At 47.0% G+C, this 14,968-nt stretch overlaps 3 protein-coding genes across 3 annotated transcripts in view; 2 read left to right on the top strand and 1 right to left on the bottom strand.

The window, feature by feature from the left end:
• The window catches only part of LOC115394103 (zinc finger protein 45-like), a 1,173,573-nt gene that overhangs the window by 338,235 nt on the left and 820,370 nt on the right, over positions 1 to 14,968 (bottom strand). The window lies entirely within an intron of this gene.
• On the top strand, positions 289 to 4,751 carry cops9 (COP9 signalosome subunit 9). Its single transcript, XM_030099392.1, has 3 exons — positions 289 to 448; positions 1,044 to 1,116; positions 4,147 to 4,751. Exons 1-3 carry the CDS (start codon positions 386 to 388, stop codon positions 4,182 to 4,184), a joined length of 174 nt encoding a protein of 57 aa, XP_029955252.1. The 5' UTR covers positions 289 to 385; the 3' UTR covers positions 4,185 to 4,751.
• and1 (actinodin1) lies at positions 8,441 to 14,418 on the top strand. The gene is made up of 6 exons (XM_030099306.1): positions 8,441 to 9,167; positions 11,283 to 11,327; positions 11,710 to 11,855; positions 12,095 to 12,508; positions 12,734 to 12,988; positions 13,089 to 14,418. The coding sequence occupies exons 1-6, from the start codon at positions 9,095 to 9,097 to the stop codon at positions 14,085 to 14,087; spliced, it is 1,932 nt and encodes a 643-aa protein (XP_029955166.1). The 5' UTR covers positions 8,441 to 9,094; the 3' UTR covers positions 14,088 to 14,418.

Genomic DNA, 14,968 nt, shown 5'->3' with positions numbered 1-14,968 from the left:
TCATCTGATATATTTATGCTATGTATATCAAATTCAAATTTCCAACAATAAACTTTATTTGTCCCCAAGGGACAATTCAAAAGGCACTCAGAGCAGTCAGTGCAACAATGGCCGAATAAAAAAATATATGTGCAGAAATAAAAAGTGACAAATAGCTTAATATCATACTACTAGTACCATACTAGTGCAAATCTACAAATACTGTCTGTCGGTAATCCAAACAGAGTCGGTGCAATAAAGCGGAACCTTTGTGGGAGAAGTCGGACGCACAAAAGTGTTGCACACAGTTATTGTTTACTTCCGGCTGGTTAGCCCGGTCAGCATAGAGCCGAAAGGTGAAGCCTCCTGAAACCACGAAACGCTGCTGAATTATTACCAGGACGACATGAAACCTGCCGTGGACGAGATGTTCCCGGAGGGAGCGGGACCGTACGTGGACCTGGACGAGGTGGGCGGAGACGATCCGAGCGGAAGTTCAAACATGATGCTAACCGACTGACTATCGACGCGTCCTAAAATTCTCAAAAACACTGCAAACTGTTTGCCACACATTCTAAAACCCACACTTTTTTCACTATTTATTATTTATTTATTTATTGTTATCGTTATTTCAATATAATCCAGTTACAGCTGCGCTGGTATTGAAGCGCAGCAGCACCTCTTCTCTTGTGATGCTTTAATCGGGTGAACAAAATGCAATGTATTGTTTATGTGTCTGTAATGTTACACTTCACCGACTGCATATTCGGGGTTTAAAGCTGTAGCGTTGAGATTTTCACAGTATAAAGTTGAACACTCGTGGAGGAAATTTCACTAAACCTTGTTTACATTTGGTGTGATCATAATAACCTCTGCAGTCTCTTCATAGATCACTTACTCTCTGTTCTTCTTAATGTAGCAGTTATTCTCTCATCATTATAAGCTACGCAGTGTACCGTTATGATTAGTAGTCTGCCTGATAAATATCTCTTGTTTTTCTGCCATTCACGTTAATAACCTTCAGTGTTGATGTTCATGCTGGTTGTACTGCCGTGTGTCGACAGGCAGGGGGCAGCAGCGGCCTGCTGATGGACTTGGCAGCCAATGAAAAGGCAGTTCACTCAGACTTTTTTAATGGTAAGACACAGATTTCTGCATATTCAAGTAGGCACGTTTGCACATGCTACAGGGAGTGTGTGACTATCGCCTCAGGCGTCAGGCATCTGCTCTTTAAACGTGGCTTCAGAAATAAGGAGCAAGCAGGCAGGGTTGACGTGAAAATGGGCAAGAATATTCTTTGATAATTGTCTCATGACTCTGACATATAAGACCAATTAGCATGGTGAGCTGCTCCACAAGAAGGAGCAAAAAGATGCTCATTGGTCCATTTAATGGTCACATCTGATGAAGGAGATGAAGCTGAGCATATAAAAGCGCTCCAGTGTTCTCAGGCTGTCGGTTTGAGCAGTGAAAGAGAGTCAGCGATTACAGTTATGTTCTGTCTGGGTGCTATATTACCCTCTCTTTGATGTAGATATGAGGGGTTGTATAATAAATAACATTCTACATGCAATAAGAACGTAGAACTCAATATTAATGTGATGTTTCTCAACACTTCAACACATAGTTCTGACGTCTCTGTTCTTCAGAGCACTTGTTTTAAATGAAATCTTAGCTTTCAGGCTTCTGCAGAGCTTCATGATTCAAATGAAATGTAAGCATGATTGAAAGATGCAGGTGAAAGGATTCAGGGATCAGCAGCCACCCAGTGAACATACCTGGATGTTTGTAAGGACAACTTTTTTTCTCAGACTTGTAAGTGTAAGCTAAAGCACAAAGCTGAGGAATTCAAACTCATGTCGGTGCAGGAAGTTGCAGATGTACGATGTGTTAATTAGATTTTCCTGAACAGCTTCTGAGGAGGATCCAGACTGCAGCCAGTTTGTCCTTCATTACAGTCGGTTCTCACATTAACCTGTCAGGATCTCGCCGTCTTCCCCGTAAATACCCGTTTACACACACATGAGATGGCCCGGGCACGTATAAAACACAGGCAGAAGATGCACTAAAAACACCCAGCTAATCGCTTTTCCGTCTTGCAGCGCTGGCTCCCGGCAGAACACTTCAGGCTCAGCAGCACATGACCCAGAAAGAAAAGAGCTGATTGTTAAAAAGACGAAGAGAAGGGGGGAAAAAATGAGAGCAGAGGAGGATGGTAAAATGAGTTTATAGCTGCTGTCAGACTGAAACTCAGCGGGATACCTCGCCAGTCAGCTGCTTTAAAACCCTCACACACACACACACACACACACACACACACACACACACACACACACACACACGGCAGTCCTTTAGATCACTGAGGTTGTTAAGGCTGCTCAAACTGAGTCCCCTCCAGCTAATAATGGCTGCTCTCTAAGTATTGTAATACAAGGCTGTACTCAGAAGCAGGCGCGGATGATACTCATGGTTGCACACGTTTTAAAAAATGACTCGTAACAAGAGCTATGAATGTTTGAACGCGTCTCGTTTTGTTGGACGGGGCTCAAATATGATGCCTGACGCGAGATAAAACTGTCAGAATGCTCAGTCACTTCAGTGTTTTATCCCTGCGGTTAAACCTGAAAGTAGCCTGTCTCTGTGTCGCTAAAGGGCAAACTGTCGCTCGTTATAGTAATGTCCTGTCCCTGGAAATTAAACACGGCCTCTCTGCAAGCTCCTCTGAAACCTCATGCAGGGATACTTGAACAAATTGAGGTGACAGAGTGTAAAAGCAGGTCTGATGTCGGAGTGGCTGCAGAGGAGGCGGCAGCGGCTTGGTGCAGATGCCATGTATGCAGACAGCCTGAAAGGTCAGCGTGCAGTTTGCATCAGCTCACAGGTTCTCACGTGAGGGTGACAGCCGTTAACGGGGTGGAGAGGAGCCGAGGAAGAGTCTGTTGTCCCGGGTTGTGGAACTGGACTGTATCAAACACGAGGTAGCGTTCCACTCATGCCCTTTTTGGGAAGTTTTCTTCTTGATTAATGCAATAACAACACCTACGACGTTTCCTCGTGAACTGAAAGCACCCTGGGTTTGTGCCAGGTTTGCAGGGACTCCCGCTGGGCGGCCGTGGTGGTACACAGCAAAAACCCAGGCAGGCTGCATCGTTTTAGCTCTTAAATATCCCATTAAAGCAGCCAGCTCCACACATTGTCAGGAGCCGTGCTAACCACATGTGGCTTCCAACTAAAAACGGGTTTGTGTGCGACTTTAGCCTCTGCTCGTCCCTCCAAACCAGGCAGGCAAGGCCCGGATCGAAATGAGACGTTTGCCGATCGCCAGCCGACACACTTTGAGTGGATGTGCTCTGTGTCAGGGCGCGTTAAAAATGTCCTGGAGCTAACAGAGAGTCTCGTAAAGTCTTCTAATAAAGCCGCCTGTAGCCAAACAGTCATCTGCAGCCGCTGAGCAGAGAGCGGAGGGGAACCAGCGCCGCCCTTTCATGTCGGAAACCACCTGCAGAGCCGACTGTTTGCATTATTGATTTGTCAGTCCATAATTTCCTCATTTATTAGATGAATGTGCTTGCTCATAAAAGATTAGGGAATGCCACTTTTAGTGTAACTCAGCCGAGCGTTTTCAGAATGCGAGCGAATGAATTGGTCTGGATTTATTTGTACTGGAAAAACCCCCCAAATAAATCATTGTTGCTCCACACTTGTCAAAGCAAAAAGCCTTTTTTTCAGTCCAGAGTCGACATATCAAAACTAAAAATAACCCGATGGCTCTCTTTTGTTAAAAATGTCACTTCAGCTGCAGACAAGAGGGTTTGTAATTGTCGCGTTTGAGCGGGCAGACGCGCAAAGAGAAGAAAAACCAAACGTCTGGCGTTCCAGTATCATCATTATCTCTTGTGTGACAACTGTTCCTTGTCTGAGACGCCGGCGTACGTAGGTGGTACATATGCACTTTCTGAGTGTTTGGCAACATTCAAAGAACAAAGAGGGGAGGAAAAAAAAAAAAGCGCGTGGATGGAAGCGCCCACACGTTAGCATATGCTACATGAACCGTCCAAAAACTCTCCCCGTGTAGAATAATTAGCGGTGAATGTAGGTGTTTGTGGAAAGCAGCCGGGTTTGTTTTAAAGCCACTGTTTGCCTTCGTCGGCGTCCGTCTCTTCGCAGACTTCGAGGATCTGTTCGACGATGACGACCTGCAGTGACGACGGCGCTCCGGATACCTGCGGAAACCTGTGAACGTGTCTATAAAGAGAAGATGGGCTGATTCCCCTGGTTTTGTACTGCCTCTCCTGTAGAAGCCCCTCAGCACCGTACTGAAATAAAGTCTTTTTGTTTTTTTGTTTTTTTTTTTTTTGTGGAAACCACAAACGAACCAGGTGTCTGTGAATTCTGTGGATCCCTCACATTCCAGCTTTGGAGAAAATTATGAGTATGGTTTTGGTGGCGTCGTGTTTGAATCTGCTCGCCGCCGGATTGCAGGTTTGCGGGCTCCGAGAAACACCTGTTTTAGCATACGTAATTATATACGGCATACAGTGTTAACATGACCGCTGAATGTTCAGCTGGGGCATGATGGGACAGGCAGGAGGCTGGAAAACACGTGGAAATCCTCAATAAACTGGACAAGCGAAGCGTTTGGGCCCAGGTACGAGCGTTGGAACTTGACAAAGCTTCAGCGTTCGGCTCCTGTTGTTACCGTCGGTCACTGCAAACTGTCTTTATGGGCCTCACGTCAAAAAGACAAACTCATCTCGCTGCCACAGAGCATTTACGCCTGATGCGAGCCACCGCCAAAAAGTGAATGAAGAGGGGAGGAGTGGAGCATTTCCACAGGGGAAGAGCGTATACCTCCTGCAGTTATCTAAAAATAGCAGCCGATGCGCGTCGGTGCACATCTCGCAGGATCCTGTCAGTCATGTTGGTTTTTTCACTGTTTTATGAATCTGTTGTTTCCTTTCTTCATCTTTTAGAGTCAGTCAGTGAAGCTGCACCCTAAGGCTGTTTTTTAATCTCTTTAAAATGTTGGATTCCAAAGCTGTAAATTAGTTCTCTATTTGTTTCGACAAATGAACTAAGATGGAACATAAAAGTCATCGTCGACAGCAACGAGGCTGCACAGCCCCGTTCACCAGACAAACTTAGATTTATAATAAATAGTGACCGTCGTTATCCAGAGGGGAAAAGTGACCATCTGTATGTCCTCGGCACTTATTTTAATGCCTCAGTTAGACCTCGAAGGAAACATTCCCCCCCCCCATGAAATCCACTGAGTGCTTTCACTGCAGTTCGAGAAGGACTGAACACTTGGAACACTTACATTCTCAGATTTATTCTCAGTTTTATCTTTTTTGATGTGCCGAAAAAAAAGCAAATCCTAAAGAAAATTCTCCATAAACCAATAAAGCCACCGCAGAGGCTGGTCTGAACAACTGCAGTGTGTCCTCACGCAGTTATACGAGTCCTCAGTCTTTAAAGATGATATTGCCTCTTGAGTCACAGTCATACCGAGTTTACTCTGACGTCCGCTGCTGTGAGAATTTATTCAAATGAACAATCAAACAGTTTCTTACATAGCGTATAAAGTTAATTCATTTCTACATTGATTGACCGGGGTAGGTTGGAAGATGTGAGCTTTATTCAAAGAAATCAACACTTGATGTTCCGACAGAAGTAGATTAAAAAGAAATTGTTGAAATAAAATGTAAAAAAAAAAACATACCAATTCTGATGATATTGATATGATCACGCTAGAAAAGGTAATTCGATGCAATGAAAAGCCTCTGTCATGCATCTGTAACGTATTTCAAATGGATACATTTCCATATGGGATGAAAATAAAGCTTATTCCTCTGTACATAGCTGGCAACAAACATTTATTTACAAATTACAGACCGGCTTCACTTCTCCCACAACTCTATATCATCTACTCCATGACAGCAGCATGGATTTAGGAAAGATCAACATCACTGACAGCATTAGATTGAATTGAGCAAATCTCAAATGTCATCGATCAAAAAAAAAAAAAAAAAAACAAAAAAACCTGCAACAGGATCATTCATTGATTTAAGAAAAGTATTAAACATTGAAAAACTTATAATGAATCGGGGCCTAGTTCTGGTCTGCATTAACAATTTGACCAATTAGGAGACGGCTGATCATCACCTTTGGATTGAAGACGAGGACGGCCAGCTGAGAGCTGTGCAGGCCGCACAACAACTGATGGAATCAAAGCTCCAGCAGAAGGAAGAGGAGGTGAAGACCCTCAAACAGGCTCGACTGATCCCAAAGAGAGATCCAGTTCAACAGGAGAGTCAGCCAGATCAGTGCTGGGGTCACAGAAATGGAAAAAAGCCAAAGCCAAAGCAAAAGCAAAAGCCAAGAGGAGGTCGTAGCAAAAGGCCGAGGGACGCTCACAATGTGAGAGGAGAGACGCATCGACCAGAGAAAGACGGTGGTGGGACAGATGGCAGCTTCGAAGGAGGAGAACAAGCAACAGCTGAATATCCTCAAGAAGTGGATGGAAGAAGAGGAGAGGATTAGTGACATCCGGAGAAGCACTCCCTGGCGTGTCCGATAATGGTATCACAGACCTGCAGAAAGAAAAAGAATGAATAAATAAAACTATATGTAGACGTGACATTTCACCCACGTCACCTGAGGTTACCAACAAGCCGAGCTACTGCATGTAAATACAGAGCTGAAGTTATTTTACTGCCGATGTCACACAGTAGGGTTGCGAGATTTAGAAAAACACGGATGATTCTGGTGGTATTTTTGTAATTATCTGCAATAGAAAGTATTCTTCAGTCTGTAGAAAATGACTGATGAAGACAGTTTTCAATGACTTTAAATTCTCTTCATCAATCACACATCTGATGTCTTTCTGGCCTCCGATGGACTGGAGCTGACCTCTGAAACACACCAGTCCTCTTATGGTCCTCTGGACTGAGTGTCCCGGCCTCTCTGCAGGCCGAGGACCACTGCTTTGAATGGAGAGCGTTTCTGTGAAGAGTTATTAATATTAAAAGAGAAAGGAAAAGAATAATCCTAGTGAAACAGAAGTATTACCTGATCTTCAGCGTGTCCAGTTCCAGCTGCTGGAGGCTTCATGTGGACTCAGTCTGTTCTTCTGGAGCTCGATAGAGAAGTGTGACATGATGTGGTGAACAGAATTCCAGGAAGAATTGGAAATCCGTGCTCCTTCTCACCTTGGAGGTGCGAGAGGCGACCCGCTGCAGGATCAGGTGGAGCTGGTGTGGATAGCGGTGGATATCGTGGACATCTGGATCCTCATCTCCTGCAGCATCAGCCCTCACCATGCCTGGTAGATGAGTTCAGTTCTAGTTCCTCAAGCAAGGATGGCAGCAAGACTGAAAAATGTGTTTGATACATAGAAGATCCATCGTTTCCTGACAAGTAAACCTTTAACAGCACCACATAGAATTGAATATTGCATTTTTACAATATCTGTAACAGGTATTCTAGACTTTTATCTTCATAATTGCTATTAAAATGCAATCACTAATTCTTTGATCTGGTTTAAGCTCCAAACTGGTTAAATTTATTTAAAAAAAAAAAGTATGATAGAATAAAAAAAAATATATGTAGTCTACAGTTGCAATAATCAGCGTAGAAAGTCGTCTTACTCAGGGAGCACACTATACAAAGTCAATTTGGAATTGAGAGCCATAGTTTCATGCTTGAGTCACTTGTTGCCTCTGAATTACACAAAGTGAGGCTGCACCACGTTGCTACATTAACTGCTCTGGAGTTGCAGAACGCCAGCACATGCAAGAGGCTGTGCAAAACAAGCAGTGCATGCTGGGACGACCTGCAACTGTTTAAATGAAATTTAGGCCTTTAGAAAACGTGCTGTGCAGATATAGGGTACATGGGAGCTTCAGTGAATGTCACAGGCATCGGCGGTTTCAGTCCAGGCTACTGTGGAATGTCGGTCATCCTAAAGCCTGTGAGCAGCTGTTTGAATTTGGAGACGTGAGGCCAGAGGTTGTTTGTGTTTGTGTTTGTGTTTGTGTACGTGAGTGTGTCTGAAAGCAGTTGTGGACTGAGGGCTGACAGACACACACACACACACAGAATAAACTGACTCAGTCAAAGTTTAATACTCATGTCAACAGGTTAGGGAGAGAGAGAGAGAGAGAGAGAGAGAGAGAGAGAGAGAGAGAGAGGCCAACATGCCCGGACACAGTTAAACTAAGGGGGAAACTGTAGATTATCAAATTCCTCACGTGTAAACCAGCTGTGCCTGTGCCTTTGTGTGTGTGTGTGTGTGTGTGTGTGTGTGAAGCTGCGGTTTGGCCCTCGCTCTGTGTTAAGCAGCCCTCCACTGCCCCCCCCCCCCCCCCCCCCCCCCCCCCTCCTCTCCTCTGTCCTCTCTTGACCGTTGTTGTTTTGTTTGTTCAGTAGTCGCCGTTGCTTCCTGAATTGCGCTGAGAGTTTCTGGCAGTCGACCTCACAGGGTTAATCAGCAGCCACGAGGTGCCTCACATTTAACAATTACCGCTCAGAGCAACTTCCTTCACCCCTGTTTTCCACGTCTCCATCTCCGCCTGGAGCCCTCCCACCTCCCCTCCCGTCCTGCCTTTAATTAGGGTGCTTCTGATTGGTGGAGACTGTCAGCCAATCAGCCTCTGGTTGAGGTGGCCCTTGACCCCTCAGGTGGTCTCTGTGTGCCTTTTTGCATGTGTCAGAGATGAAGGGCCTTCTTTAAAACCTTGTAGGCTCCCACAGTCAGAGCAGTCTGTCAGAGAGGCTGCGGGAGAGGAACACACACAAATACACACACTGATACACACCGAGACCCGACAAGTCGACAGGCCAAGTGGCTTCTTCTGGATCCTTGGATCTGCGGACGGACAGGCTGACGTAAAGCTCCCACAGGTAAGAAAGCAGCCAGATTGGTGTTTAGAACTGTAGTTTCGGATACTTTCTAGACTTCAGGTTTGACCACTGAAACACACCTGGGTGTGTTTTACAAAGACAAAGACGTCTCTTAACAGCGCAGTTTACCGATTGAAATGATGAGGGGAAGGTTTATTCCTTTAACATCTGTGTGTTTGGCGTTGGCAGAAGAGGAGGAGGAGGTCTGGTCATGGCTGAACGGGGGAGAAGCGGCGTCTCGGGCGTGCTGGTGGCCGCTCTGCTGGCTGCCGTGCTGCTGCCTGGTGAGTGCACGGCGGGGGGTCGCACATTAACGGACAGTATCACAAACCAGGGGCAGTATGTTACACACCAACACACACACTCACACACAGCTTCAGTGAATCAAACTCCATTCTGACCTGCTGCTAAATCACTTTCTCTCCAACTCACAGACCCTCTGAAACACAAACAAACTTGTGCAAAGTTTTCAAACAGAGCCAGAGAAGTGAGGCTGCACTAACTAGTCCAACAAAGGAGCGGAGCAGGAGAGCAGCTCCGGGTGAAAGCTCAACAGCTGCCAGACGATAATTGGCCTTAGACTCAGTGGCTGAGTAGAAGTGTAGACCGATTCATAATCACAACTGAAGCAGAAGCAAAATCTGTTGCTGTGAAGATGAATAGAAAGGAAACTGAAAAGGTCTCATTGTGGCTTTAGACATCAGAATACTGAATGATTGAGCGAGTTGGACCATTCAGAGAAGCGTAAACGGCGAGCCGTATGTATGCCTGCATGAGTCACTCCAGTCCAGATCATTACAGAGACACTGATGAAAAATGTCGGCCATTACCACTTAATGTGAGGAGCCACCCTGCTGTAATTTTCTTTTCTCTCCCACTTTTTTTTTCCTTCAATGGTCGTAATTTGGATCTACAATTGAACGAAATAGGTATTTCTCTGCGCGTTGAATGATGATCTTATGTAACGTTTGGCTGCATACACTGACGGTAAGCCACTGCGACCGTAGACAGAGAAGTCTGATTGTGAAATTACAAAAGACAAACATGGTGATTATACGCCACTGGAAATTAGAAGTACTTAAAGGTCATTATGATGCTGATGAAGCCATTCAGACCCCTTGTGTGTTTGCTTTCTGCTTTTCATAATCAAAAAACTCTAAGATCATCATTTTATTTCATTTTATATATGTATATTTTGCAATTCATTTGTTGTTTCAGAGGTCCCTCTATGTAAATTGTTTGTTGGACGAGATTCTGTCCTTGACCAGTTCAGGGACGCAAAGCCACGTCATCGACACAGCAGGGCTTCACATACATTAGAATCTGCCACGCTAACGTGCCCCGTGATGCCCATAAATCACCGGCGATGTCTCGGCGGCGGTGGAGGCGGGGCGCTGCTCCTCCACCTGTTTTCAGGTTGACGTGATTGGCACTTTTTAAAAGGGAGCACGGCCCTTCCTTTTAAAAATGGTTTTCAAAGTTAACCCGTCCAACGGTTAAAGGGGGGAAAATAGCTGAAGGAGGAGGGGGAGGAGTTTCTTTCATCGGTCCAGGTCCAGTAAAAAACAAATAGTACCTGTCAGCATGGCCTCCTCCTCTGCTCTCTTAAAGCTCAGCTGTTTCCAGATGTGCCAGCCGGTTTTTTACTGGCTCGTAAAAAAAACAACGCAGCGGATACACCGAGACAGCATCATTTAGCCCACCCTCCTCTTCCTCCTCCACCTCATCTCCCCATCACCTCGGGTCACCTTCACCCCTCCCTCCTTTAAATCTCTCTCCGTCTGTAGATTCATACCTTTGTTGTCTTTTCTGACCTTAAACGCTACAGCGCACATCCCGTCTTCCTCCAATTAACCCCCCCGTTTAATCGGGAGATTGATGTTTCTTCTCTTCAGACGTGTGCCACGTCACGCTGAAATATCTCCGCCGTGGATCTTTGTAAACCTGTCGTCTGTTCTCCCCGTCTTGTTCTTCCTCCCTCTGCCCCTCTTGCTCTCCTTCTGCGAGGGATTAACACCTTTTCCCTGCGGAGATGAAAGAAACTCGCTGCAGAGCTGAATCTGCTGTTCCCTTCGCTGTATGGGGTCAAAGGGTGTACGTACGAGTGTGTGCATGTGTGTGTGTGTGTGTGTGTGTGTGTGTGTGTGTGTGTGTGTGTGTGTACACAAAGTCTTTGAAAGCGCAGCGTGAGGTTTGACGCTACAGTCTCCCCTATATAATCTACAAAGGGCCGCATTTGCCAGTGCTTCAGGCAGAGCCAATTACCTCTGCCTTCTTTAATGGGTAAAATCAGCCTGTAGGTGTTTGAGGTTAAATGTTATTTTATCGCTCATGCACTATAGACAGTTCCCTACAGCTCAGTCTGTGCTTCTCTCTTTTTTTTTTCTTCTTTTTTGCAGAGTTTTTGTCTGCTGGACCAATTGGACAGAAGACGAAAAGAGACGGTAAATCTGCGGTTTTCATCCGATACACTCACCTGCATAAGAGCTTTGTTTCTCAGATGCACCCAGTGCCAAGTGGCCTGGTGTGAAAGGCTGTCAATGTTGTTGAGAAATGAGTCCAAGAAAGTATTTTCTGGTTAATAAGCAAATTCATCACTGCGCCTCACGACATCGTGCCCGCTCAACCCTGTGACTGATACCCAGTGAGCTACAGGAGTAATTTTCTTGATAAGAAACGAGGAAAAATGAGCACTTAATGAAATCTGAGTCCTTGGATGTCTTGTTCGAAACTTTACAATCATGAGAATATCCTTGAGTTTGACATCCAGGCGAGTGTGGCTCAGCAGTGGCTTTACTTTTGGTCGCTCGTCCCTCGTCTCCTCAGCGGGCGAGAGCATCCAGGAGAAGGCGGCTGCCGCGGCGCTGCACAGGAGGCTGATCCGCAACCGCAGGAACATCAGCTGGTACAATCAGCACTCTGACTTCTGGGGCTGGTACAAGTACTTCTCTGACAACGGAAACCAGGAGGCAGTGAGTCAACGTGAACATATCCTCACTCTGTATAAATTCACAACTACAACAAGTAAAAGTCCCAGCAGAGAGGTCACCTTACCTTGTGCCATTTTTCCATTCGTAAGATGTTTTTATGGATAGTTGCACTTCACAAGCACAACTCTCGTGACAGATGTAGACGGAGATGCTATCCAGCTCTCAGCAGCAGCTGTTTGATACTGAAGCGTCTTCAGCTGACTTTCACCTCCGGCCCTCAGGTTCAGGAGATGGATCGCATCTACCTGGCCTACCTCCAGAACAAGAACCGAGCAGAGGGGCGTAAATCTTACAAGGCCTACCTGCGTCACCTTGGGGACATCTACAAGTCCTGCGCCGACTCCGAGGACCCCAACTGCGTGTCTTCTTACACCGCCAGGCCCAAGCCCAAACCGGAGGCTCCGAAACTCGCACCGGTTAAAACTTGTGACCCCACCAAGGACCCTTACTGCCTGTATGCTGCTTTGGTCCAGGGAAAGAGCCCCTATCTGCCCCTCGTGCTCCCAGCTGCTGCTCCGGCCCCAGCACCAGCCAAGACCCCCGCCCCGCTTTACGTCCGCTCTGCCGCTCCCGCCAAGGAGCCGCAGTCCGGGTATCTCTACTACGCTCCGTCCACGCAGTCCTTCCTTTCAAAGGTATGCTTTCAACAGAGCAATATCAAGATATTCCATTTTTAGGGATCATTACACGAACATAGCAGTTTGCTGACCCTTACACATCTCATAGATTGTAGAGACAGGTTTGAAGCTGTGCACCAGACGACATACACATGAATGTGGAGATTGATTCTGCGAGCTGCAGTATTTTACCATTCCTTTTGGATAATTATCTGAAACATTTGCCTGTTTCTCACGTTGCAGGAGCAGAAGGCCGAGCTTCTGCGCATCTGCTCTGCAGACGACGTGGAGTGCTTGCAGTACCACCTGAGAGCCGCCTACGGGTACGCTCCCTCCGCCGGGCAGCTCCCTTCATATGCCCACCTGGGCTGTGATCCCAAGAAGGATCCGTCCTGCAAACCCAAGCTGGTCCAGAAAGCGCCCTCTGGTCTCTACTTGCAGTACCCCAACTGCGACCCGCTGAGGGATCCCTTCTGTGCCTACTCTGCCTCCCTCCTTGTAAGATGAATTTACTGGATAAACTGACTTCAGTTTTCATTTGCATTGTTGATGTAACGATCACTCGTTACATCCTGCTGACTGTGATCTGTCTCTCCAGGCTTCCCGCGCTCCGAACCCTCCTGCCCCAGCCGGCCCTGGATCCTGTAACCCTCTCTATGAGGATAACTGCAATCCTCTTACTGCCACCAGATTTGCCAGCCCTCCCAACTTATACAAAGGCGAGGAAAAAGATGATGCTGCCGCTATCCGTGCCCCCCCGCCCGCTGCTGAGCAAAACGACCCCTATGCCATGTTTAGAGATGCTTACACTAATGCTAACAGAGTTACTGATCCCTACGCTATGTATCGCCAGGCCAGCGCCCCTGCCGCCCCCCCGGCTTCCGACCCGTATGCTTTACTGCGTCAGTTCATGAACCAGGCTCAGGCCTCCGATCCGCACGCTCCACGCATGGAGGCCGCGCCCGAGGCAAACCCCAACGACCCTTTCTCTGCTATTCGGGAGGCAGCGGCTGCTCTGCACCGCCGAGGCCCTCCGACTCCCAGGCAGCAGCAGCGCCCTTTTTCCAACCCCAGCTACCAAGAGCCACCCCAGGAGGAGCGCCACCCTCTGGGCCCGCCAGGTAAAACCAAGGAGGGCTACGACTGCTTCATCGGCTACGACCGCGAATGCTTCCCCGTCAAGCCCAGCGAGCCTCGCTCCGGAGTTCACCGCCGCATTCCCTACCCCGCCGAAGCCTACGAGCCTCATCTGAACGCCGACGGCACCCGCAACGGCGTCATGGAGCCTTCCAACCCGCACTGCGACCCCGAGTATGACCCCGACTGCCGCCTGCGCCGCTACGACGCCGAGCCGGAACCCCAGCCCGAGCGCCGCCCCGACGAGGACCGCGGCCAGGGGCCGGCAGACCGGGAGCAGCAGGAGCAGGACCCGTACGACGCAGAGCCCTACCAGAGCGGCCAAGAGGAGCCCCACATGTCCTACCCGCCGCTGTCGCCGGGTATGCCCAGCCTCCAGGACATACTCAGACGCTACGGAGACCAGTTCCCCGAGCAGGATGATCACAGAGCTTACGCAGATGACTACCGCAAGAAGTAAACACACGAGCGCAGAAGGCATGCAGATGGACATGAATACACAGTCTCATGGGTTATTGTTGCTTGAACGCCTCTCACAGCGAGCAGCCAGTCCTAGCTGGGCCAGATATGGGACACAGTGAAGTCCATGGACTCGATGAGCATGTACGTGCACGTACGTAGCAATACAGCGCGCTCAGAAACGTTGCTGAAACACTCGGCTTTCTTTGCCTTGGCAATGCTCTCCACCTTCCACCTCCAACGTCTTCGACGCTCTCAAATGTGTAATGACTTCTCAGTCCTCAGCTTCGCTCCTGTATCTTTGCATTTCTAATTTTTTTTTTTCACTTGTTTGTTGCTTTTTGTCAGTGATGGTTTTATGTAAAGATTTTTTTTTTTTCATTTTGAATGTTCTAATAAAAAAATTCCAGTAAACTGTATTTTGTTTAATGATGTATGTATCAACAAACCTGGGGCGCATTTCACATTTCCTAACATACAATAATTTAAAGTCCTTTCGGTTCAGTCTTTCATTTTCAATCTGTTTTGAAGAGATGTTCATCTTTTAACACTCACTGTTTTCAGTACCAGTGAGGCTCCTTTTACAACATGACAATGTCATCGTGACTGAAATGAGCGAATAAATGTGGAACTAATGGGATATGAAAAGCAACTTTATCTTCAAGTCACATCATTTCGATCTGAATCTTCAGTCATGATGGGAAATAACAGCTGAATGTTTCCCTTCGCTGAGAAAAAGGCCACTTGTTTCCTCTTTTAAAAGACAATTCTGATAAAAGACAAACCTTCAAAACAGCTGATGATGATACCTTTGGTCATAACCATAACTTCTTCTGGATTCTCAGTGATTTCTTTTAAGTAAAAAAACGGGTTAAAAGGTTT

The sequence above is a fragment of the Salarias fasciatus genome, chromosome 9 (assembly GCF_902148845.1).
Source record: "Salarias fasciatus chromosome 9, fSalaFa1.1, whole genome shotgun sequence".
Classification (NCBI taxonomy): domain Eukaryota; kingdom Metazoa; phylum Chordata; class Actinopteri; order Blenniiformes; family Blenniidae; genus Salarias; species Salarias fasciatus.
Note: the sequence above shows the minus strand (reverse complement) of the source record. Positions and strands in the feature narration are given on the sequence as shown.

What these genes read in the sequence shown, in the direction of transcription:
- cops9 (XM_030099392.1), top strand. Translation starts at nt 386, where the DNA reads ATGAAACCTGCCGTGGACGAGATGTTCCCGGAGGGAGCGGGACCGTAC. An exon ending in CGTACGTGGACCTGGACGAG is followed by an intron (nt 449 to 1,043) that starts GTGGGCGGAGAC and finishes GTGTGTCGACAG; the next exon opens with GCAGGGGGCAGCAGCGGCCT. An exon ending in TCACTCAGACTTTTTTAATG is followed by an intron (nt 1,117 to 4,146) that starts GTAAGACACAGA and finishes GTCTCTTCGCAG; the next exon opens with ACTTCGAGGATCTGTTCGAC.
- and1 (XM_030099306.1), top strand. Translation starts at nt 9,095, where the DNA reads ATGGCTGAACGGGGGAGAAGCGGCGTCTCGGGCGTGCTGGTGGCCGCT. An exon ending in GGCTGCCGTGCTGCTGCCTG is followed by an intron (nt 9,168 to 11,282) that starts GTGAGTGCACGG and finishes TCTTTTTTGCAG; the next exon opens with AGTTTTTGTCTGCTGGACCA. An exon ending in CGCAGTCCTTCCTTTCAAAG is followed by an intron (nt 12,509 to 12,733) that starts GTATGCTTTCAA and finishes CTCACGTTGCAG; the next exon opens with GAGCAGAAGGCCGAGCTTCT.